This window comes from Cygnus olor, chromosome 10 (assembly GCF_009769625.2).
Source record: "Cygnus olor isolate bCygOlo1 chromosome 10, bCygOlo1.pri.v2, whole genome shotgun sequence".
NCBI classification, from domain to species: Eukaryota; Metazoa; Chordata; class Aves; order Anseriformes; family Anatidae; genus Cygnus; species Cygnus olor.
This window is the reverse complement of record NC_049178.1, coordinates 18277979-18303221: the sequence shown is the minus strand read 5'-3', so window position 1 is coordinate 18303221 and position 25243 is coordinate 18277979. Positions and strand designations below refer to the sequence as shown.

At 46.8% G+C, this 25243-nt stretch overlaps 1 protein-coding gene across 2 annotated transcripts in view; it reads left to right on the top strand.

Moving 5' to 3' along the window:
• The window catches only part of LOC121075437 (RING1 and YY1 binding protein), a 44744-nt gene that overhangs the window by 6706 nt on the left and 12795 nt on the right, over positions 1-25243 (top strand). Inside the window, exon 1 of one of the 2 annotated variants that reach the window (XM_040568715.1) lies at positions 5089-6555. The exons of the other annotated variant lie outside the window; for it this stretch is intronic. Coding sequence (XP_040424649.1) covers positions 6377-6555 — 179 coding nt within the window. The 5' untranslated portion in view covers positions 5089-6376. Of the gene's footprint in view, positions 1-5088; positions 6556-25243 lie in introns of those variants that run through there. 2 annotated transcript variants of the gene reach the window in all.

Genomic DNA, 25243 nt, shown 5'->3' with positions numbered 1-25243 from the left:
GCTTTGGCTGCTGGAAGGAGTACGAGTTGTGTCCTGATTTGCTCTTTGCTGGTGTTTGGGTCTGGCATTGATGATCTCATTACCACAAAAGTGTTTTTTTCTCTTGGGCCTCAGCACCTCTGGGGAATCGTTCTGAGCAGGGAGGATCCTCTGCATTGGTGTGGAGTGTCTTGGGATGGCTCCTAGCTCTAGCTTCCAGCTTTGGGTACCTGAAATGCTGTAGGTGACGAGCATAGCAGGGCTGTTGGCTGCTGTGACTCTTCTACCACGTTTTGGTCCTGAAGATCGTGGTAAGGCATACTAACTGCACCTACTGTGGCCCTTTTGTACTAGGGAAAGAAAAAAATATGTTTAATAGCATAGTAAAATGCTCGGTGTGGATAAGGTGTATTACAGTTTTCATGTAGGTGACACGTTTGGGTTAAGTGATCGCAGGTGGTAGGATTTAAAGCTCCGTCCCCTGTTTCCAGTGGAGAGAGTCTAAAGGTCTAATTGATAAACCGTGGCACTGAGTGCGTTAATCTGTCATCGATAGTATGCAGCGTGGATATTATTCATTTTCTCCTTCCTCCATAGGCTGCTTTTTTTGGAGACAGGAATCTAAATCAAAGTATGCATGCGCGTGTGGGAGGAGAGGGCACGCAACTTTCTCCTAGAGCCGAGAACAGCCATCGCACCCAGTGGGACGCGGGCCTCGCTCTCTGCAGGTCCTCGTGGGCCGAGGAATGCGGCGCGGCTTTCTCTGCGTGCCTTTCTCAAACCCACCGGATCGTTTCGTGCTCCGGGTAGCTGGCTGCGGAAAGGCTGGTCCAGCTGCAAGATCGGCGTGTGCGTCTCGTGCCCTGACGCAGGTTCATCAAATAGCTGGGACCTCGTATGACCTGGGAATAGGAACGTTTTTGTACAGCATCGCCCTGAGGAGTAGCTGCGAGGAGGGAAGTGGTGGATGCGAGGAGCAGTTCTCTGTGGACACGCTCGGCTCACGCATGATCTGACTTACTGTCGTGTGCTGCATATTAACGTTCCCCAACAACCCCAAGTGCTGTGGGGCTCTGTTTTGGCTGAATTATTAGGTCTCTGAAAACAACGCCTGTGACCCGAGACCCCGGAGGGATGAAAGGTGTCAGGGAACGTGCAGTGGGCCAGATGAATTATTTTGGTTGTCTCTATCCAGACTTGGTGCTCGGGTACCTCTGCCATAACTCCAGGCCAGTTTGCTGCTGGTTATGAATCAGGTGTCGCTTGTGCTCTGGCTACTTCAGGGCCCCCTCCGCTTCGGGACTGTGAATTGCTTACACAGCTTCACTGGTGTAGCTTCTGCGCGTGGGGCTGCTCCTTTCCTCCCTGCCTCACCAGACCTGAAGGAGCAGGCTTCTTCCAGGGTCCCTCAGTGAGAATCAAAGCAGTTCGTGTTGCTTGTGGGAAGTCCCGCTTGCACGCAACGGTGGCAGCAGGGTAAAAAACAGGATTTGCAGCGTGCTCCTGTATTCGTTAGGTGAAGGACGCAATCTCAGTGTTCTTTGTTACGTGTGTGTCTTTTTGGCTGTGTAATTCTTCCTACCAGGAAACCCACTGACCTATTTTGTGGGCTTTCAGATGGTTCTGTAGGTTAGTGGGTTTTAATTCCACGATGTAGGTCACTTGCAAGGTGTGCTGGAGTTTCGTAACACGCAGCTCTGACCTGAAATAAGACTCACACAAACTACAGATGCGGCTGCATCTTGCAGCAGCACTTCGCATCTCTTTGCACTCTCCTTCTTCCCAAGGCGAAAGGAGAAAAATTTGGGCATTTTTGCTCAAATACTCATATCCTGAATATACATCCCTACCGTAAGCAGGTGTCCAGGATTAGATGGTATAACAGAAATAGGGTGAAAATGCCTGTTTCGCTTATGTAAGTCCCTTTTGCAGGTTACATCTGCTAACTACAGTGATTTTCCTGTATATCAACCACAGCTCGATTCACTCTTTTTCGTTATGTCTGGAGGTATGACCAAATCCTCAGCACTGTTCTTCCCATAAGCCAGCTATTAATTAGGAACGTGTTCTTTGGAGAAGACTGCTAATTGGCACGCCAACAAATTCACTGTCTGTTAACCACTGGGAAGATTGTAATTCTGAGCGGCTCAACTAAAAGAAGGAAAAGCTTCATTTCTTGCTGGCCTAGAGTGTTTTGTTTGACTGCTCACTAACTCGGTATCTTCGGAGGTGGATCTTAAGTCCTTAAAAGAAATGAAACCAGCTGGATAAAATTGGACCTTGTTTGAGTTTGACAGTGTTTTATTATTGAAGGTGCTGCCCGTGTTTCTGCAAGTGAAAAGTAAACCCACGGTTAATCGTCTATTAATAAGCAGTACTGGATTTACCTGAGGAAAAGGGGTTGTACGGATTTGAAGTTCAGGAGGCCTGATTTGAAACCAGGAGGCCTGATTTGGAGAAGTATGGTGTCTTGCTTGGGGCACTGGCCTGTGATTGCGGAGTAACAGTCTGTGCTGCGAGGGTCAGAACAGTAAAATGTGAAATTAGGTACCACAGAAGCAGAAGTCATCTGACTTTTAAATGAATTTTAATTTTTTTACGTTTTTTACATTTTGAACCTCCATTGTTGAGCACTTTGCTGAGGGCTGGGCTGTTCCGTGTTTAAGCACAGCGTGTGCTTTTTGTCAGTTGCGATACGGAGGTGCAAACTTCCAGAAGTCCAACTTAACGCTTGGGTATCTCCAGGAGTTCCAGAAACTCTAGCGTGAGGATCTTATCAGACTTGTTGGAGTCCCTTTAAGGGTAAGCGAGGAATAAATATTTAGATGTGTTTTCTGAAGCAGATTGTTCGTTGGGATTTCAGAATTATGACGGATTGCTTGTAATGTGCAGAGGTGCTAAGTGAGACAAAATGTCTTGCCTGAGATAAAAACTGCCTACTTCAGATTTATATTGTTGGGCAGACAAATGCGAGACTGATTATAATCAGAAATTTTTCCTCAACTAAATTATTTTTGCGCAGGTGGAGCGATGTCTGGGTAATTCACGTGCAATTTAACATAGTCAAATCGCAGAAGTGGACCTACGATGTGGGAGGACCGTATTAGAAACTCGATCAGAACGTTGTTGGACGGGGTTTAGTGCCTGTGTCCTGTTCCTGCTGCAGAATGTGCAGCATTTCTGGAATCACAGGGGTAGTTCCTAATTGAATAGATCCCTCCTTTTCTTTTTTTCCATGTTATTACCGATGTAGTAGATAAATGAGAAAGATCTGTATGTGCTCACTTCCGTTTGCAGGTGTCACTGGGGATAATACCGCATTAGCGTCATTTGAGCCTGTGTCCAAGGAGCTGGAACTCATCTCTTAGCAAATCAGGTAGCTAAATACCCTCAAGGTTCCCTTCTTTAATCTGCATGGCTATATTCGCCGTCTGTGTTTTAGCTTGACCAAGTAAATTACACCTGTAGTAGGTGTTTCATTCCTCTTTTTAAAAACAAACAAAAAACCCACCACCACCGAAAGACCTGGATTAGCATAAGGATGTAAATCTTTCTTGTCCTGGTTGAACAAAGCATCCGTATATATGTTGGGGTTGCTGGAAACGTGTGTTTCTGCTGAAACATTTGGCTCTAATTGCGTGCCTTGGAGCTCTTATTCTGAAAGCGCTTCCGCTGTTTTCCCGAAGTGGTACGAGCACTTTCTCTTCCCGAGATGAGATTTCAATAAAGGAGGCAATACATTGATGGACGATGGCCCCGTGATGGAGTCAATCAGCCAGTGCAGTCATTTGTCTCCTGGGGATAGCAGGGTAGAGCACATCATTAGCATCGGCAGGAGAGGCTCTCCTCTGTGATGCTAATCCAGCCAGGGAGCTCGCTGGTGCCTGTTTGCTGCTATTACTGAGTTATTACAGGTGCCGTATGGAGAAGGGAGGGGAAACAGCCATTGCCAGTTGTTATCTGCAGCAGGCACGGGCGTGTGGTTCAGCTTAACAAAAATATTAAATACGCTTTATGAGGTGTTTCCAGTTCAGCATGTTATTAGCTATAGGGAAACCTACAGCAGATAAAACTTTGTCGTAAAGATTGAGGCTTATTTGGGGGGAATTACGTGCATCTTGTGTGTAAAAACAACCTGTTCTGAAGGAACTGTAGGACTGGGGTTCTGCTTTTGTCTAAGAAGTGACGTATAGAAGGAGCAAGAAGGACATTTTAAAAAGTTACTGGGTTTTGTGTTTTGCCTCACTGCGGTAGGAAAATAAAGCAGGACTAATTTATCTGCTTCAGATGCATCTTCTGCAGCGAGACTTGCGTTGTCAGTAAGAGTGGTACTTTACGATTCGATCAAATATCGTGTGTGCTGCTTACAGGTGAAGTTATGGTGTAAAATTGTAAACATCCCTGATGTGGAACAGCTGAGTGCCCGTAAAGCTTTATCGTGTCACCGAGGAGTTGTAGCCTGCGTAACTCTGGTAATCTTGTCCAGTGAGAAATGATCATTGGAAAATTGTCAGCAATTCAGGCGGCTGCAACTGGAATGGACTTCTTCGGTGAATAGAGCCAGGCTCCTAAAAGCTGCTCTCCTCAGTTATTTATTTATTTCTATTATAACCTGTGGCACAAATTGTTGGCAGTTCTTCCAGTGGTTTATAAACCCTAAAACGTCTTTGGAAAAAAGTAGCTGTGTGGGATTTCTCCCACCCTCAGAAGTGCGAAGAAAACGTCAGAGCAGGAGCGTGCCAGCACCTTTAGCGCTGAGCACAGCTGCGAGAAGATGCCCTCTGGTAGGGGCTTCTTCCCTCACACGTACCTCGTGTGGCTTTAAGGCAGGGAGTCGGTCTTTCGTGCTTCATCTCCGCTCGGCTTGCTGGTAGCAGAGCTCCCCGGTTTTGCAGGGAATATCTGCTCGCTTGGATTCAAGGATGGCGTGTCTTACTCGGAGGAAAACCACTGGAAGTGAAGCCTGCGGATCCCAGAGGTTATTGTGGTCGGATGGAGCCAAAGCACTTGGTGGGCGCTTGGAGAGGCTGCGGGGTTGCGCTGTGGTGTGCTCGCAGGGTAGTGCTGACCGGCGTGGGCTGCTCCCCCATGGCTCCTGGCTCTCAGCAGCATAAAGGCTGTGGCAGGGGCGCTTGCCAGGAGCCAGCCCGGGCTTTCCTGAGGTGCAGGAGCTCTCCCCAGGGTGCAGGAGCTGTCCCTAGCTGTGGCAGGTGTCTGCAGGGAACCGCTCGCCTCCGCGAGCACAGGAGTGTCTGGGGTAATTCCTCTGCGAGATGCAGGGCTGGGCGTTTTACGTGAGTAGTGCCTGGGTGTCCGGAGCTGTTTGATTGCCACGTGACACAAAACGAAACCGAATTCGGCAGGAGTGGTGGCAGAGGCATGGCTGAGCCAGGCGGGTTGAGCGGGGAGGGCGAGGCAGGGCGGCTGGGTCCCTCTCCTTTTCCCCTTTAGCTCCCGGTCACAGCACAGGTAGGTGATGGCGTGCTTTGGCTTACCTGCCTGTCGAGCAGATGTAATTAGAACTCCCCCCGCATACGGCTTGCAGGAGGCGAAGTCAATTTTTGGAAAACGCGACAAAATCCCGAAGTGTTTTCTCAAAAACTGCGCATGGAGTCAGACTTCAGAACAAGCCTTCTGATTTCTAAACGGCATAGAGGTGGTCATTCCAAACGAGAGCAAGCGCAGCAAGAAAGTGAATGAGGATGCAGCTGCGAAGTGGTTCCTGGAAGGAGGTGGGCAGGCTTTGTCCACTGCTTCGCCGCTGTAAACGGTGACGTCTTCGCTCCTCGGCTCCGGTGAAACCTCACAGCTGCCTCCCGCACGGCTACCAGAGGCACGGCACCATTAGAGTTGCATAACTTCACGTGTGGGCTAGCAGAGCGAGGAGCATGCTCAGCTGTGGGTGTAGGAATATAGTACTCTGGGAGCAATTAAGAGTCATTAACTCCAAGTACTTGTTAGCGGATGTGACGCAAGTTAGTTGCAAGTTGCTTAACTTCTGAGGTCAAGATGAGCTCAGGCATCTCCGGTGAGTGCGCTTAGTGCCCCTGAGGCTGGGGGGCTGTCCGCAGGGACAGGCTGTGACACCAGGGCTCGAACTGCGAAACCCTGAGGTTCGTTACATGACTTACGTGGAATGGCAGCTTCACAGCACCTCTGCAAGCTGGGACCGCGCGTTTGCATTGAGAAGTGCAGACCCGTGGGTTCCTAGCTTGTGTCTCCTGTGTTGAAGTGTGCAGGGAATTCACAGCGCTGTGCTGGGACTCGCTGTTATTCAGCCGGCGTTCAAAGAAGCGATAGCGAAACTTCGTAATAAACAACAGCCTCCTTACCTGGGTGAAGAGGATGATGGTTTTTTTCCCAATTACAAATTAACCAACTGATACAAAAGCCAACAATGAACAGAGCGGTAGAGCATCATGCCCACATTGCCTACTCTAAATGCATAGGAGATGGCACCTTAATATTCAGTGTCTGCGTTTATAACGATTTAAGTCCGAGGACAGTCTCACCACCTGTGCTTGGAAGACTCACGCTTGTGCCAGATGTCAGTCATGGAAAGCAGTCCATAATAAGGTACGTGTTACGTTTCTCTGCCAGTTGTCAGATTTTTTTCTAATGTGTAGGGATAACACTTAGCAGTACCTGGGTTTTGTTTCCATCTCTTTAGTTTTTCCCCTCTTGCCTTTTTTTGCACTGTAAACCAGGCACTCTGAATTCAAAGTTAGGAGATTGTACAGCTGTGTACTATGCTTGCTTGTTTCTAAAAGCCTGTCACAAGCAGGAATGGCTTTTTTTTTTTTTTTTTACGTGAAGGTATATAGTGTAAGGAGCGTGCTTATTTAGTCATGGGTGTGGGAATCCAGAGTGCTGCTCTGAAATTAGTTTAATAACAGTTGGTGGCTTTATTTCTGAATGTGCTAGCTTTTGAAACTTCATCGTGGTTCGGCAGGTAGCTGACGCATGCAGAGAACGTGACCTTTTATTGTTCGCACGAGATTTTTCTGAATCATGTCCAGGGGCTGCAGAAGTGAGGGCAGCGCTTGGCTGTCAGTTGCAGGAGCTGGGTTAGGCGTCTGAGGCTGACACTTTGAGAAGGATGGGAGTAAGATGACATTAAACTTAAGCAAGATCACAGAAAATAACTGCGTTTTTTCCAGGACTATTTTTTTTCTAGAGAGTGTTTTTTAACAGATAAAAAAGAATTGAGAAATGAATTGTATTGTGTAAAGCCCGAAATGAGGCTCTGGGGAAGAGTTCTGTGCCCATTTGAGCAGAGAACTCCTTCAGATTTCTCGTTGCTTTCCTTGTCCTGGTAGTCTCTGAAGTTAGGACAGTGCTGAGACCGATAAAACTTAAAATTAAATTTTTTTTAATTTAAACACACGTCATAGGTAGCAATCGAACCCAACCCAGATGATTCCTTGTTACTAAGTGGAAGAAAACAAAGTGCATGCTCCATTATATTCACAAAATAAGGCATGGTCCTAGCCTGTGATGAGTCTCGTCTGTCAAAAGTTTCTTCTTTCTGCTGCTAACTGAGTAAAGTTCTTGGGTTTTGATCTTAACGTATAAAGACCATATTCCTTCTCCTGAGTTGTATCCATGCCTTTCCTCATTTAGGTGGCAGGTGAGCGGTAGGTATGATGAGTAAACTCTCAGCAGCACGCTGCTTTTCCTTGCTTCTCCTTCCTTTATCTTCAGTAGCTCAAAGCAGAGCTCCTCCTGGAAGAATTTCTGGCTCAAGGCAGAAAAAAAGCTTTCTTACCAGTTCTGAACTGCTGGGGCTATTGTGTTTTTTGAGATCCTATTCATCTCTTCACAAAAGTTTTACAAGTACATCTTGAATCATGCATAGCCTGAAGAATATCCCGGGGGCAGGGTGGCACAAATAGCTGTTTTCTTGGGCTGCTCTGGTGTGTGGCTTATGTCGTGCTGAGTGGACGGGCAGGGCTGATGTTCATTTAGTGCTGTACTAAGAGTTCTCCCAATCTCAAGCTGAGCATTTATCTTGGTAAAACTTAGTGTGCTGTTAAGCAAGACCGTGCAAATATATTTTGACTTTAGCTTTTAGTTTGTGAAAAGGTTGTGGGTCTCCCACCTTTCAAAAATTGGGCAGTTACACCCATTGGAGTCTTACAAGTCAAATGAATTCCTATTGTAAGGAAAACACTTTCTGGTTAATTATTACATTAGTTAATATATAATTTTCTATCTCACTAGTTTTCTGGAAAAAAAAAAGTCTCGTATTCAGTGGTTGTTAGCAGGGAGAGCAAAAATGTGAGCAATATATCAACATTGTTTTTATTAAAAATAAACTTAGCTTTTTGTACTGCAGGAAAATAAATTCTTGTGCTCAAAACATGCAGCAAAAGCAATCCCATGAAAATCAATTAGAATAATAGAGTACAGCCATTGCAAAATATCATTACAATAGTTAAGTAATTATCCCACTGCATGACTTAGCAAGAGGGATAAATAATGCATGCAGAATTGTGTTGGAGCTTGCGAGGGAGCTTCATGCTGGCAGAGCGGGTGGAAAGGGCAGACAGAGCGCTTCCAAGGGAGGGGGCTGCTGGGTCCAGTGGATGCTGATGATTGAGATCTTGTAGTGCCCGCGATAAGTAAGATGCAAAAGAGACACAATTTTCTATGTTTCTTACTGGTTTTGAGATAATCTTGAGGAGGAAGTCTTTCTTTGCTGTGTTAACCAACGTACTTGGTGTGTCGGTGTGGCGTGTTGGAGGAAAAAGTGCATTCAAAAAAAAAAAGTAATATGAAATTTCATTTCAGACTAGTTTTAGCTCAGAATATGTTGAGGATTTGTCTGGTGAGTGTGCTTTGCGACAGCCCTCTGGCCTGGAAAGAAGGAACGAAGCAGTGCCTGCAGGACCGGAGCAGAACCCGCGTGTACCTGCAGGAGCCAGCTTTGCTTCTCGTAGAAGGTAGCGAGGGGTAGAAACCCCTGACAGGGCACTGTGTTGGGGTGCAGATTGCCACCAGCTGGCCCAACTCTGTGTCATCTGGGCGAGCAGTTGCTTTCAGCTTCTTGCTTTACTTTTCTACATTTCGCCTGGTGAAGCTGTGGGGCTGGTCAGCAGGATCACTAGCCGTTTTTTTCAGCCTTATTCCAGGGCTGATGAGGGTTTTGATTTTTTTTTTTTTCTTCCTTTTGTTAGGAGCTGAGTACTCCGAATCTGTCAGTTGCTGTCAGAGGATCGTACTTTGGGTTGTTATACTACTGGAAGCAGTTTGAACCATTGCAGATGAATTATGCTGAACTGCAGTATAATTAATGGTTATATTATATAATGTCATCTGCAAGCTTATAAAAATAGCAGGTAAGGTGAAAAGAAATGTCCTCTTGAGGGAAATTGTCCTTACAGCCCCGTGCAGTTCCCGCACAGCCTGAGGCGCGCGGCGTATTTAAAGGGCGCTGCGTTTCTGCCTGGGGCTGTTACGATTTCAGGGCAGGATGTGGTCCCACCTATGTGATCTTTAGCTTCTGCTGTTCCAGGAAAAGGCATGTGAACAAGACCAGCCACCACACGTGGCTTTTTGTGAAGCTGACAAAGACTTTGGTGGTATTGACAGAGGTATTGTGGCTACTCCCCAGGAAATGGAGCTACCAGGACAGATTTTTTTGCTGTTACGTTGGTTGCATCACGAGACGCGTGGCAGCAGCTTGCAGTGCCTTTCCCCTTCCCCTCTTTGATACCTTTCCCACCAGCACAGGATCAAACCAAGAATCCTGCCCACTTGTTGGATCTATTTGTTGCTTTTGTAATTGCAGAAGTCTTCCATTATTGTGTAATTACAGATAGCACGTGAAACAAATCTTCAGGCTGAGGTTCATCAGCGTTTTTGTGGTTGCGTTTGGAATAGAAATTTCAGGGAAATTGTACAATAGCCTTGTGCTGTGCGTTACTAGTAAAGCTGCACCACTTGTGTTTTTGGGGAAGCCAAAATGGTGATTGAGATTTCCAAAGTAGCTGCTGTTCTGTGGTGAGCTCGGACCTGCTGGGAAAAGCTACGTATTGCAGCTGGACAACAAATGAGACCGTGCGCCTCAGGTGTGCCTTGTTGGTATCAGACTGGGTGTGTGATGCTTTCAGGTTAGCAGTATTTACTTCTGTGACTGTCCAGGGGACATAGATCAAAATTCCGAGTTGCTGCTGGAATTCTGAACGAGTTTGATGAAAGATTAACGCCATTATTCCACTTGCTGACTTCAGTTGTCTGAACCGTACTCCAACACTTGAAAACATTTTTTCGTCTTAAAGAAAAAAAGGGGAGAGTTATGCTGGTACACAACTTGATAAAGGCTTCTAAAAATGGCGCTTTATCAAATGTATTGATTGATTATTCACAAAGTGATTCCCTTGCCTAAAAAGAGCAACTTTCTGTTAAAATGTGCTACTGCTGCTAAGCACGTTTGAGACTGCCTGCCCTCCAGTTTCGCATCTACACGGATTCCCCGAGTGTTAGTTTGTTCAATATTCACTGCCGCTGACCTTGGATAATTAAGAAGAAAGTCTGCTGCTCAGAGGAGATAAATGCAGCTTCTGTTTGGAACGTGGCTGATTAGCTCAGCTGGGGAAGCGTAATTTCTGCGGGCCCTGGCAGGATGGATGCTGCCTCTGCAGAACTCGGCGTCCCTCCCTCTTCTGCTCCCCGACACCGCGTAAAGATGCTGGGGGAAGTCTCCCAGGGCTCCAGAATCTGAACCGTGCAACGAGCCTCTTCCCTCTAGTAAATACAAGCTGCTTTTACTTACTGAGCCGCTCGGCTGTTCTCAGGGCAAACACAAGGCTGCTGTTGTACGCTGAACCGGGCTCGAGATCTGGGCAGCGGGGTGGCCGGAGCAGATGCTGGAGCACGCGCGCTTCTTCCAAAGCAGCGCCACTCCTGGTACGCTCCTTAAGGCACATGCTTGTTCGCAGAGGACTGCGGCGTCCTAAACATCTCCGCGATGATCACTCACTCATTTGCGTGGTATTTTGGTGGGCTTTTTTCTTAGGGTAGGATTTTCACTCGAGATACTGAACTGTACTTGCAGGGCGTAGTGCTCCGGAGGTGGAGGTGGCTAACAAGGTTGCATTTCTGGGGGGGTTTCTGGTCTCACTGATTCAATGAAACCATCTGAGCACTAGAAGAAACTAGGCAAACCTTAAAAGCGACTTTAAAAGTGTAGCTGCGTCCATGCTGGATTTTTGTAGCTGGTGTCAACCACTCTACATTCTTGAGAGACAGAACTGCGGAGGTAAGTTGTGGATTTTGCTGGGGTGTCTTTTGGTTATCCGCAGTGGGACGCTGTTCCTGATGGGATCTTTGGGTGCTGATGCAGTGTCTGTAGTTATCAGGAAGATTCGGGATGGCATGCAGTTTTTACAAACTCTTGGCCTCTGAAACCAAATCTGTAGCCTTGAAAATCTTGGGGACTTTGTAATCTTCCCTCCTGCAAGGGTATTATTTATTTGGGAAATTGCATAACGCTTGTTATGCAAGCGGTCTCTTTTCAGCCACTGTGTAAAGTTTATTATGGAGAAAAATGTAATACATTTTAAAAAAAAATTCAGGCATCAAGTGGCACAAACTAAATCCCACAACTGAAATGTTTTAAAGAAGAGGAGCTTTAAGGAAGGCTGCATTCTGTTTATTGCAGAAGTGAGGCAGAACGGGACGCAGCTCTAACTTCCACACCTGTTTCCACAAAGAAGTTCACTTCCCACTGTGCTTCCAGTTCTGAGAAATGGTGATTAAGCGGACGGGCTGTGTTGCAGGCAAAATCAACACAGGGCTGCTAAACTGATGCGTGTTTTTTCCTGGAATGTTTTTAGTAAACAAAAGTTTATGGTAAATACGTGCCTACCTTACTCTGTGGCATGTCACTTAAGGATTTGCTGCTTACGGTAATTTCTGGGTCCTTATTCACATGCCTGTGCGTGTCCTGAAACAACTCATTTTGTAGGCTGGGTACCTGATATGCAGTTCTCCTTTTCCTTTGCAAACTGCTGCACGGTTTTGTTTTCAAGTTTCCCCGAGAATCCGGATTACAAGCAGCAGCAGCAGCTAATACTGTGGGCAGTGACTGCTGCTGGGGTTGCAGGAGGACACTCTCACATTGTCCCCTTTGTAGCCATTGTCCCCTCAGCGGGCTTGTGCAAGACTTGGCTGCCTCTGAATTCACCGGGATCTGGCTGAAGGAGGTTGGCATTTGAGGAGTGGCTACTGAGGAACGTTTTGGCCAGTACAGCCAGCACTCTGGAGAAGGAGGGGATAGATAACACGCGTAGCTGCTTTCCAGCTCACCTTGGTGGCTTACCAGGTGGCTCTGGGCCACAGATTTTATATTCAAACTAGGTTTTCCTTCAGTGTGTCTGTTTAATTCAGAAAGGTTTGTTTAATGCGATGTAGCTGAGTAGAAGACTTAGTCACTCGAACAAAAGAGACTTAAAACGAAGCTGCTGTCACAGCCACTGACTCCTTTTTCTCCCCGTGTGTTGCTGTCTGTTGAGAGCTTTTAAACTTGCCTCCAGCACAGGAGATCCGTACCCCTTAACGTCGTCAGTGGAACCTGTCTCACAAAAGCAGCAGATGAGTGCGTTTGTGAAACTACCCTGGTGGTTTTGTTTGTTTATGAAGCAGCACAAAATAATTTGTGGAAGGCTCGGGTCCTCGTTTTCCAGTGGGCTCAGCACAGGCATACTGCTGCTGCTGGTGAACAGGCCGGCTTCGTTAGACTTGACGTTTTAGTGTTCTTTCTATAAACTTACTTTATGTCACCACATATCAGTCATTAAAATGATGGCTTTTAAGAGACAACGTCTGTTAACATTAAAAAGCGACTTTTTTTTTTCCTGAAAGCTTTTTATATACGAGAAGCACCTTACCTTAATGACTCCTTTCTATTAGGGACTTCGATGGGAGTCTGTGTCTGTTTTGGTAAAACTCTTTTTACAGCTGTTAACTTCAAACACCTGTACTTAAGAGGAAGGAGGAGTGCCCCAGAGTGGACAAAGGTGACCACCAATATATGCATGTGGACGGATGGCATCTCTGAGTTGTCCCCATCCTTACAGCAGGGTCACCGTGCCAGCCTCCTAGCCGGCAGCCGGGCTTTACAGCAGGCTCACCGTCAAGCTTATGTTTTCTCCTCCCCGCTTGTATCCCACCACAACACAACCAGAGCTGCTTTTCCATCTTTTCCGTCTGCTAATGCCACATGTAGACCTGGTGGGATGTTTATTTTATGAACAAAGCCAGCAGCAGGGGAAGCAGTGGCTCAAGGTAAGCCTCCACGTGAGGGGATGACCTCTTGCTATAGACGGTGCCCGCACTGCCCAACCTGTAACACGTTCCTGCCTACGTCCACACGGTGTCCATCACTGGTTTTGCGGAGCTTGGGGGGAAGAAAAAAAGAGAGAGTGCGGAGGTGTGGATACCTGCCAGGCACGGCTGAAAGGGCTGAGGATTTCTCGGCCACCACTGCAGCATGGCTGAAGTTCAGATGAGACAGGGGCGGTTAGCTCGTGTTCCGCAATAACCCTTCTTTAAATGTTTTGTCTTGACTTCCAGGGTGGGTGTTGCAGAGTTTTAAGCTGCCAGCTCTGCTGCTGTTCCTGCTCCGGCTCTGCTGCAGTTCCTGCTCTGGCTCCCCTCGCTGGGAAGGGGGTTACACGTGCCGAGCCCAGCAGGGCTGTTGGTTGGGTGCGGGTGATGGAAGAGCGTTGCTCAGGCCGAGGCTGTATCCGTGCAGTGAAGTCAAACCACGGTTGCAGCCCAGCTCTTGACGATGTTAAGGACAGAGCAGCACGGGCTGGCAGCAAGGATACGCGTGCCTTCCTGCGAGCATAATTCCCATTTAAACCTGTGCTGCAGCGCTCGCCACCAAGCTCTCACCGCTCGCTTCGCCCCACGTGATCGTTTTGGCTTTCCCTCGCTGTACAAAACGTGACGGTGAGTTTGAACTCTGGACCATGGCACAGGCCTGGCAGCGTGCCTGTGCCCCGCTGTGGGTGGTGACACCGGCTAGTGCGGGCGCTGCCGTGTCACCGGAGGGCCCTGGGGCTAAGTTGTGTCAAATCCCAGCCCTGCAGCTTTTTGCTGCTGCTTTAGCCTGTTACAACACCACGAGCAGCACAGGTGTCTTCTATATCCTGCAGTCGTGTTTCTGCCTAGGTGTGCCTGAGATCTGGAGAACTGTACCCCTGGATTCACACCGTGATGCAGGCACAGAGGTCTGAACAGAAGGGGAACGAGACCTGTACTCTGTCAAAAATCTGGTGTTCTGCGGAAGTCCTCACAGAAGAGCTGTACCATTAATGTAAAAATGAGGGTATTTGGTAGCCAGCCTTCCTGCTGCAAATGTGTCTGCTTGAAAGGTTTGCCGTGTTACTCTTGGTTCAGTCCTAATCCTGCAGGAGCGCAGTCCTTCGCCTGCACGAGTAGTTCCCTTGCAGGTGGTGGCACTGATACCCAGAGGTAAAGCTCCAGTATGGGATGGATCATCTGAAGCACCGCTGAGGTGTAGGCGTCAGTAACCAGAGGGATCTTGGTGCTTGCAGCAGCAGCAGAGACCTGGGTCTGGCACTTTGTAAGAGGTAGCATCAGGGTCCCTGGGTGTAACACAGGGCTTAGACTGTGTAACTCTTGGTAGCTGCGCCCTCTTAGCTTCTGTTACTTTTTTTTTTCAGTTCAATCTGACACTTTGGTTAAAAAAAAAAAAAAAACAGGTTATTTTTTTAAAGCAGCTTGGGAGGTGATTTTCCGCCTTCTCATTAAAAGCTACGAGAGTCCTTGCCCGAGTCGGGCAGGGAGCAGCCCCCCGGGCTCGGGGCAGCGCTGTGCGTGGCGGGGCTGCGGGAGCGGCTGGCCGCAGAGGGAGTTTGTTGGTTTTGGACGAGGCCGCTCGCCCTGCGCCGCAGCCACCAGCGAGGAGCCCATGCTGCTCGGCCTGCTACCGGGGGAGGGAAGAAGCTGAATAAACAGGGAAGCTGTGAAATAAACAGAAACAAAACCAAACCTAGCCCCTGCGTAGGGGAGCGCGTCCTGGAGGGAGTGAGGCAGCTGTTCCAAAGTCAGGCTTTATTCTGTTAAAGTGAGGCACGTAAAAGCTTTCTGCTTTTGTTTTTGTGCCGTAAAGATGACTTCCATTCATTTTTCTGTGTTACTTTTGGGGTTTCTTTTGAGGAAATTCACCTGCAAAGCGAACGGCTCTTTTTTGCGGTTGTTCCTGCAGTGTTTACTGAAGGCGGCTGCTGCAGTCTTTTCTGCTTTGCACACCCCCAGCGCTCCTGGGAGAGGTCATAATTTCCGAGCAGTGAATTTAAGCCTACACCGTTTTCTAAGTTAAAGCATCTTCATAGAGTCAGTGGTGCAGACTTCTGGGGTTTGGGGTCAGGCTGGAAATCCTCGTGTCAGGGCGGTCCTGTCCCTGTACTAGCAAAAGGCTTGGTTCAAATTCTGTGACTTACCGCTACTGAGAGTCACCCCGGAGATTAATAAGGGACAAGATAACGAGGAAATACCTTCTGCTTTTCTTCTAGATGGCTTGTCGCAAAATTATGCTAATCCAGTAACTTCTGCTCTTTTTCAGTCCCTGGCTTTGGTGCCGCGTGGGGTTACGAACTCCCTAGGAAGTGGTTGCTGCAGTCCACGCTGTTTTGTGCAGCGCACTTGAGTAAAAACACGGTTCTGTTTTTAGCTTGCTTTTACTTGGAAATCCTGATGGTAAGCAATTAGCTGCACAAATCCAGGAAGAAATTAGAGGAGGAAGCAGTGTAAAATGGTAGCATCTCACTGACTCATTTTTGCAAATCTGTAGCAGCAAGTAGTATCTCTAATCTTGGAGACGTGCATCTCTGATGTGGTGTCATCCCGGGGTTCAGAAAGCCTTCATAGATTTTCTTCTGCTGTAGTCACCCTCGAGCAAGTCACTGTTTGTCACAGCTTCGTCACGGTTAGATGGAAATGAACCTAACCTTGATGCATATACGCGCGACTGAGGTGCCTGGATGTTGTGGTGCCGGGAGCTGGTAGTCTGACATCAGCTGTAAGAAATTCTTGGTGCGTGTGGGCAGCGGGGGATGTCTGGGGGTTGTAAAGGACGCGCCACGTGCTGCTCTTGGGCTCTCTGGTCGTGTTGTGCTGTACAGAGGAAGTGAAACTGCAGATGTATTTTGTGTATCCTTTTCTTCCATTTCCAAGAAAGATCTCCCCTGGCATCCGTATTTCGTTCATCTACAAACGGGTTTCACTTTCCTGACGCTTTTTAGTTGGGCACAACAGTAAATGTGCACCCGTCTGCTATTAGCACGTTGTCTGGTATTTCCTTTTGCCCTCGGTTGTGTATTCAGCCTGTAAGAGGGAACAGCAGGATTTACAGGGCTGATGTATTGCCCCACACTGGAAAAGGGCTGTGTATGTTTCGTATACAGAATGTACCGATGCCTCCTCTCTGCCTGCCGTAACCAAGTGCCTGGCATAAGAAAAGTTTAGCGGCAGCTCCTTAATACAGTGAGCACCAGTTTGTGATCTCTCACTACCCCAATTTCGTTAGCAGAAGACGGGCTACGTGGCAAAAGGAGTTACTCAACCCCAGCATCCTGACTTCAGGTCCCGAGGCAGCGCAAATGTGCGGGAGCGCCCGGTGCTAGCCGGGGCTCGGTGACGCCGACCCCAAACCCGAAGCCCGGGGAGCGTGCGGGGTGCTGGCGCTGCCCTTCCCCTGGTGCTCGCTCCTCGGGATGCAGGCGGCGGGAGGCACCCGGCGGCATCCTCCCCGGCACCGCGGGAGCTTTGGGAAGCCGGCGGCCGCTGCAGATGACATCTTGCATTAGGCTGACGGTCCCACACGTGCTGCGGGTCAGGCGCGCTGCCAAGCGCTCAGCCGGTGGGGGGGGGGGGGGGGGGAAGCATCAGGAATCCCAATAATCCACACGTCGGTCGCCGCGCGGTCCTTGGTCAGCGGAGGCCGGGCGAGCGAGCTGTGGAGAGATTGTGGGTATTAAGTGGGACGGGTAATGAAAGGCTATCCCGGCGTTGATGTGAGGCTCTTTAAATGGAAAATGACTCGAAATGATGGTGCCAGGGTGGTTGGAGTGATTCGCAGCTGGCACAGGTTCATGGTTTAACTGGTAGCTTTCAGCGAGGCTGACCGCTTCTTTAGGATGGAGCACCGGGGGGGGGGGGGGGAAAACTTAACTGAATTTGCTTTCTTTCCCTCCTTGGGGCCCAGAAGGAGGGCAGCTCGAGATTTTTTTCCATCTGTGCGTATACAAATACGTGCGGGCTGTGCAAGTGTGTGTGAGGCTGCAGCGCAGTAATCAGCAGGATGATAAATAACTGACGGTATGCTCAAAACGAGGAGAAAGGGAGTGGTTTAGGTTCGAGGCTATCTGAGGGCTTTATTTAAAAGGGATAGTTTTGTCTGGACAAGCAGTTATGATTGTTATCTGCCGATCAGAAGTTGACTTGTAGAGGACTCGGAAACGTTTCTGTTGTTTTAATCAACTGCTCCCAGCTTTTTGTTGTGTGGGATAGCGCTCTGCTGGCTCCATTTGGAGAGGTAATTGAGTTTCCTTATCCTGTGGGTGTGTGTTAGGCACATGTAGGCATCAGCACTGCTGCTCCAAGTGAGGAGTCGGTTGTTTATTTTCCTAAGGCTTTTCTAGTTAGGGTGAGAAACTGAGCTGAGGTCAGCTCCTTCAGAGCCCAGGAGTGATAATTGTGAAAACACAAGGTTTTGTGCTTCTTTGCATTTCATGCAGGTGCCTGAACGTCAGCTGCTGATTGCAGCTGAGCACCTGATTTCTCTCTGGGCTTCCTCTGGCAGAAACACGTGTGCAGGGCAGGGATTGCAGTGCCTCGTGCCACCTGGCTGGGGCTGCAGCTGAGCTTTCGGACACCAGAAACCAGCCTGCTACGTCTGCCCTGCCACCGCGTGCCGGCCAGCCCATCGCCGATGTCCAAGGACTCTTAAAACGTCACCTAATATGAGAGGAAATCCTGCCATTGATGTTCCTTTACAAAAAGGTCTACCTCGCTGGAAAAACTCCAGGTCCCTCGTTGAGGTGAAGCCTGCGGTTTCTGATGTAGCTGAATTAAAATTTCTGCCTTGCTCAGCCGGCTCTTTTTTTATTGCATCCCTGGGGATTCAGAGCCTATTGAGACTCTTCGGCATCTGTTGTAGAACAGGTAGTTTCTCATTTTGCTTCTGTGGGAATTTAGGCTGGCTGGTAAGTGATAGAGAAGCGTTTTCCCCAGGTGTATGCTGTTCCAGTGTGTCGTGCCAGTGCGGTACAATCTTGTTCTGAGCAACTCGCGCGTCCCTGCATTGCCACGTAGCTCTGCAACACAGCTACTCCATAGACGTTTTGTGCTTGCTTTTAGGCAAAGCTCTCATGCTTTTCTGTCGGAAGGATAGGTGTTCAGAGTGTCTGCATTTCTCACAGGCTAAGTGCTATGCAAGTTTAGGCATTATGCTTTCCAACGGCGACTGCAAACCACGTCCCATAGTTCTTGCTAGTGCCCATCGCTCCCGGGTTTGCAGGCTGGTTCAGTCCTGCCGCTGCTTGTCTTAGGACAGCAATTGAAAGGGTGGTGGTGATGGCCAAAAAAAAAAATTGATCACCTTGCATCAGAGCTGATTTACAGGAGGATAGGCTCTACGTTTTACAATTTCAGTCCCAAAGTTTATAACTTCCCATCATTTGAGGGTTTAAAGTTTACCCTCCTTTTTCTAATAGAAATTATGAATGTTTGGAATGTGCTGTCAAAGTACAAAATCTGCACCGATACTGGTGTGCAACTTGTAAGCCTTAAAATGCTGTTCAGCACTAGCTGTACAACAGGTTTTTAGGTGGTATTGAAGTATTGTTTTTTGCAGATACAGATTAGAGCATGTTAACTTTTCTTCTCCTTTAAAAAATATTATTAGGCATTGGATATCTGATACACACTCAAATTTTGAGGTGCTTGAGGATGTTCAGAGAAAGTGCTGTTAGAACATGTGTTCCGGTAAGAGAAAAACGTGCGTTGCTATTTCTGCTTACATGACAGCATGCTTTTAAGAAGGATGCTTTTGGGAAAAGTATTCTACGTAGAGACTTTTGGGGATGGGAGCAACTTCAGAACTGGGTGTATTTGTTGTGGTTTTAGAGAATAGTCTATCACATCTCAGGACTTCAGGTAGTAAATTTGACAGCCGAATCTGTATTTATTTATTTATTTATTTTTTTAGGGACCTCACTTTATCAGCATTTCTCCTTTTCCTTGCTTGCAGCTTTTTCAAGTTTGGTCTCATTCCTGCTGCTTTTTTTTTTTTTTCCTTCTTCCACATCCCCTGGTGGGGAAGCTGCCTGCTGCGTGTAGCTTGGGGTTGGTTTGGTTTTCCTCTCGGTGGATGGGCTGCGGGAGTGGGGACGAGGAGCTGGTGACACCCGTATGAATCCTTCGTTCAGCTGCTGCTGAAGGCAATCCCCACCCGAGCCTGAAGAACCGTCAGGCTAACCTTGGCTTTCAATTAGCACGAAAGAAGAAATGTCTCAAAGCCTCGAGGCAGATGCTCCTGGATGGGACGTGTCAAGCTAAATTAAATGATGATCTATACTTGACAATTTCCACTTCTACTCAAGGTTTCAGTGTCAGAAACTGAAATATGTATTAGCAGCGGTTACAAAACGCTTTTTTAGTACCAAGTCTGGTATTCCTGGTTTTTGGCTTCAGGTAGAGTTGCTAAAATTACTGTTTTCCTCAAATTCTCATTGTTTCAGTCCATAATAAAATAGGCGTGAGTGGTTGTTCTGGGGAATCTGCATGTTAAATTTTCATCTGACTCGTCTATGCTTTGTTGCTGCTAAATGCACCTTGTTGCTAAATAGGAAGTTCGAGACTTTGGCTTTCTGCAGGGTTATACATAGCTTAATAAAGAGCCAAACGGGAAGAAGTATTCAAGGAATTGTTTTTGTTGTAAATAGTATGAATCTTGGTTGCTGCCACCTTCACGAACTGTTTTCAAACTTTTCCTAGTGTGAGCAGCTTATTTTTGACAAGCAAGTGAAATCACTTCAGTTTTATCACCGTTTTGGTGGTGGTAGGCAAGTAAGCTTTGTGCTGGTATCAGTGAATCTTCCATAACAATTTTGTAAGTCCTCGTAAATCGTAGGTTTACAATCGATAGTTTGGTATTGCCATTTTGCAATCAAGTGTGTCTGCAGATGAACGCACCAGAAGCAACCGAGCAACAACAAATTGTGCTGTGCCGGTCTACAGCCTGATGCTGGCCGGAGTTTTCGGTGGTGGGTTAGCAAGTACCTGAAGCTCAGTGCATCAGTGAACGGGGCAACAGCCTGGTGAGGGGGGCTGCAAGCAGAGTCTAAAAGTAAAGCTTGTGCAGTGCTTGCAACGTAAGAGTAAGCGTGTTGGAGAGCAAAGAAAATACCTAGGAAACACGAGTTCACAGTCTCAGGGCCATCTTTTTGAGTTCAGCTTTGCTCTGGTCTTTACAGCTGCATCTAACTTCATACAAACTCACTTGTGGATTTTTTTTATTGCAAATTTTGCAGGAGAGATTGTGCTCTTTTTTCCTAAATTCATATTTTAAAATCTGCCGTTAAAAAACCCTAACCTTAGTGGAAAAATAATTTTTGTGTAAAATAGAGAAAGAAAGCACCTGAGAAGCTGTAGTTCTGGTCCTCTGCTTTTGTCTGAGGTTTCATAAGTGGACACGAATCAGCAGTAGCTTTACAATGTTTGCCTAGTGAAGCGTGATGCCTTCTTCTAAACCTTGATTTAATTAGAGATGCCTAAAATCTTTACGGGGGGAATAGATGTGTTTGAGCAGGTCTCCATTAAGACAAAAAGTGTGCTTAAAAGGTAAACTTGGGGGTGTTTTTGCCAAACCTTGCTTCATTTCACAATAGTTTAGGAGTGCATTCTGAACTTGGTGTTCGGGGAAACGTCCTTTATTTTGTAACGAATGAAGAAGATGGTCATTCAGCCTGCCCCATCCTGAAAAGATGTTCCCATGAGAAGTAACTTCAAGAAATTAACGTGGCTACTTTTCCTCCACAATCTGGTATCAAACGAGCCTAAAGAACAACTTGTGCTCAACTCTTCCTCCTGGCATGTAGCAATTTGTAGTTACGTAGCTGCAAGGAAGGAATTTTGCTCTCAGAAGTGCAGTTTTGCAGAAGACCTTGTAAGGCTGCCTTGCTGCTCTTGTGTCTGCAAGAGGAGCTCATGTTTGCCGCTCCCACGTGCTCAGTGCTGTGAGCTCTGTCACTTGTTCTAAGTATGGGAAACTTCAGAGGAAACTGAGGGGGACTCTTCTGAGGCCTTCTGCCATGGCTTATATAAAATATTACTTGAAGGACTTTAATTTCTTGCCTGTCCCATATATTTCTTTAAGGATGCCAGGTCTGCCCTGTTTCAGGAGCCAGAGTGTAGATGGACGTGGGTGCAGCTGGTTCAGTAGAAGTGCAGAGGCATATCAGAAACCTTTAAACTTTTTTTTTTTGGTGTTTGGTACCTAGAGTATGTCTGTGGAAAGGACACAGGACAAAGCACAGCCTCGGTGTTTCGTTACAGGTGTTACCGTTCCTTGGTTCTCTGGCATCAGCATTTACCCTAGTCAAAATCCTGCAGTCCAAAACATGCACACCATACACTCTTAGTCATAGTTTTGATTTTTTTCATAGGGGTGTGCAGTAGAGAAGTAGAAGGGCACAGGGCAGTAATGCTGGCAGAGCCCGTGAGGTTGGGTAAAGATCCAAGTTTATGATTGCTCCCTGGCTCAGTACATTTTAACCAGAGAGTCTCTTCTGTGATTTATCACTTTCCCTTTAAAGAAGGAAGCTTTGTGCCGGTCCCGTACACTCACAATAAAGCAGACAGTGGTGCTTCCCCAGTGAAGAATATCCCAAGAAACACCCCATATCCCCGCTCTCTGGCTTTAACCTCGCAGCTCGTTATTCCTGGGGGCATTTCTGGGTTGGTGATGAGTGCTCCAGAAGTGGCCGAATGAAAAGCCTTGGTCTTCAAACAATGCCGGGCTGCTTTGGGAGGCTTCTACTGAAGAAAATCCACCCCACGAACACATCTGGTGCAGCTGCACGTTCCCGTCCCCATCGACCCAACAGCTTCGGGAGAGCTCCGGGCTGGGGACTTGCTTATGGCTGGTGCTCCTCCAGCTCTTACATTGTGCTGTGCAAGCACGGCATTAGGCATATTTTATTTAATTTGGTGCAAGGGTAATGCTGCCGATTTGTTTCCACATTTGGATTTGCGGTGGTGCCCGTGCAACCGATTACATGAAATGGTATTTGCAGCTTTCAGCTTTGTCCTGTGCTACAGTGAGCGTTTTGAGGAATTTGTGACCACTCGCAGCTTTGCCATGGGAAAGCTCTGGTCAAACCGCTTCCAAAACCACCTTCTGGCCCTCCTCTTAGTCTACTTTGCAATGGGATTCTATGAAATAGTGCTATGATTTGTACATAAACCCAAATAATTAGGAATAAACAATGTTGAGACTCATGGTAACACGCAAGAATTGGGTATTCTTTTTACAGGCATCATTGAAAGAGCCTCAAAAAGCACAGAGTGCTAGCTGGGCTGCAGCTGGCTGCTCCCTGCAAATGCTTTCTTCAGCAATACTTGCGTTTTATTTAATAACTTTATATTATTAATTAAAAAAGGGAGGTGGGGAATTGGAAGAAAGCAGCTTTTTCCAGTAAGAGGTAGGGGACCTAGCAGCTTTGAGAGACCACTGAATAATTAATACTGCTAATAATTTCAAACTTCTGGAAGTTTAAAATCCTAACTACTACGGGAGGTATTCAAACTTTGAGAAATGTCCTGAAGTCTAACAACTTCTGGTAGACAACCGGAACGTTCAAAATACGGTTCCTTGGGAAGTCTAACAAGCTCAAGGTTTGTTGTCAGAGCTAGGACGAGTTATCAGGAAACTGAGACTCCTTTATCTCTGCTTTGCCTATTCTTAGCTCCTAAGAGGACGTGGGTGGCAGCAGGTGGGATGGTCAAGGAGTCACCGAACGGTTTGTTGGAGGCTCTCTGGAGGTGGCTGTGCATTTTTAAGTGCGCTTAGTGAATGCTGTGGGGAACAGTTGTTTGGGGTTTTGTGAAATTGTTGTTTTCTTTCACGTTTTTTCTAAAATGTTCAGACTTAACACTGACAGAACGCTTTGGTGTGTCCTTCTGTATAAGGTCAGCAGCAAATCCTGTTCTTTCAGCTGAAAGATAATTGTCTTGCTCATGATGCTGTGAAAAAGTAAACCTGCAACCCAAGAGAAGTGCTCCTTAGGTTAACTTCTTTATGTTTAAACGTCTATTTTAAATAACAGTACAGCATTAGTACATCAGTGCTAAAGGAAAATCCTGTTCTTTCGACAAAATATTGCTCAATCGCGTATTTCTTTGTTTGTCCTTCTAGTGCTGGCTGTCTTGCGGTCTTGTATTGCACAGAGAACTTCAGATAAACGTATATAGCTTCCATAGTGCTCTGCAGTTGGGCACGAAGGACAGCTTGTCCATTCATCTGTTTTCTTGTTGCTAAAAAGGTCAATGTGGTCATCACAAATGAGCTGGAAAATATGCATACAAGAACGAGTGCTCACCCTGTCATGCTTATGGCTTAATTTCTAAAGTTTGGGGTCTTCTAGATGTGAAATTCTTTTAAGGAGGTGATTTATTTTTCCGTTTAACATAGTAATGGGTTAGTTTCTAACCTCCCTGTACAGTATTTCTCAGAAGTAGGCTTATCGTACTATTGTTCTGGCACTAATGGTTTCATAAATACATAAATACTTTTAGTCTTGTTTTTCCTTTGAGCAAAGACATATTCATGTGTTACTAGGATTATTAAAATAATCATGTACTTCAACTTTACACTGTACTGCATATGAAACAGATTTCCTCAAAGAAACAGAGAGCCTCTCAGAGGTCTGCTGTATCACCACTTGCATCAAAGCTGGAACAGAATGAAATTATCCAAATCCTCAGTACTTCATGTTACATGAGGCTTTTGGCTCTGAAATCCCACTTGATGCTACTTTCATTCTTCTGATAACATAGTTGTAGGAAAGTAAGAGCAATTTTAATTAGATCCACAGTTCTGGGGATTGGTGGCGTCCCTCAAGGTCTGCGGGTGTTGCTGTGGGTATGAAGCAAGCTGCGATTTCCGCTCCTCCGATGCTTCCAGGAGATGGGTGGCTTGCATTTGCTCAAGCAGGACCAAAGAAATCTCAAACAGATAAAGAAATTAAGGTTACATGGAGGAAAAAAAGAAGTGTAACTTATCCTCCTTTATCCTTCTGTAAGTTCAGATCCACGTAAACATTAACAGCATGAACGTGTGGGGTGTGATCTGTGCGTGCAGCTGGTTGCAGCGGTTGCACGTAAAGCAGCAGAATTCCTGACCGTGTGTGTTCTGCATTTAGTCCTGAAACGGGTTTTTAAAGGCACGCTTTGAGATGTGGAAGAAAATGCACTGGGAGATACTTGCAAAACCTTAGAAATACCGATTTTTTTGAGAATGTAGTAACACATGCAGAGAGCCCTTCGTGCACGGGCTGGTGCTTACACTCCGCTCCCCATGAACCAGCCTTGGCAGTGCCACCTCCTGGGACAGTCCCAGGAACGGTAGGTGCAGGCACAGCACTTCTGTTGGTGAAAGGCAGCAGGGACTATTTGTGTGCAGCATTTCCAGTAGCTCATGTTAAGGACCTAAGTGCCAAAATCACTCTAAATAGAAAAATGTTTCAGCTTTCGCATGTATCAGTATTTCCTTGCTGCAATGATCATGAGAGTTTTGCAAATACCTGCTCCTGTGCTGCAAATCGCAGTGTAACACTTTAACTAATGTGAAACAATTTGGCTGAACACACCTTTGAAAGCACAGTTTAATTTAGTTTAATTGCTCTTAGTTTTAGAACGGGAGAAGACGATCTTTTTCACGTGATACTGAAGAAGTGGGTAATGCTCATTTGTTTGTCACATCAGGGCTGGATCGTGACAGCTGAGTCTACCCAGGCTGTCACTTTAATTAGGCTTTGCTTGGACAATTTTCCCTTTACTTAATGTCAGGTAGAAGAAAACTTAGCTCTTTCAGACACGTGTGCTGAAGAACTGTTCTTATGCTCATCTGTTGGCATCGTGATGGCACTTTTGGTTTTCTTGTCCCTGGTGTGGGCTTTTGAGACCGCTATGGAGGTGAATGTTGTAGCTGGAAGGAAAATAATTTGGT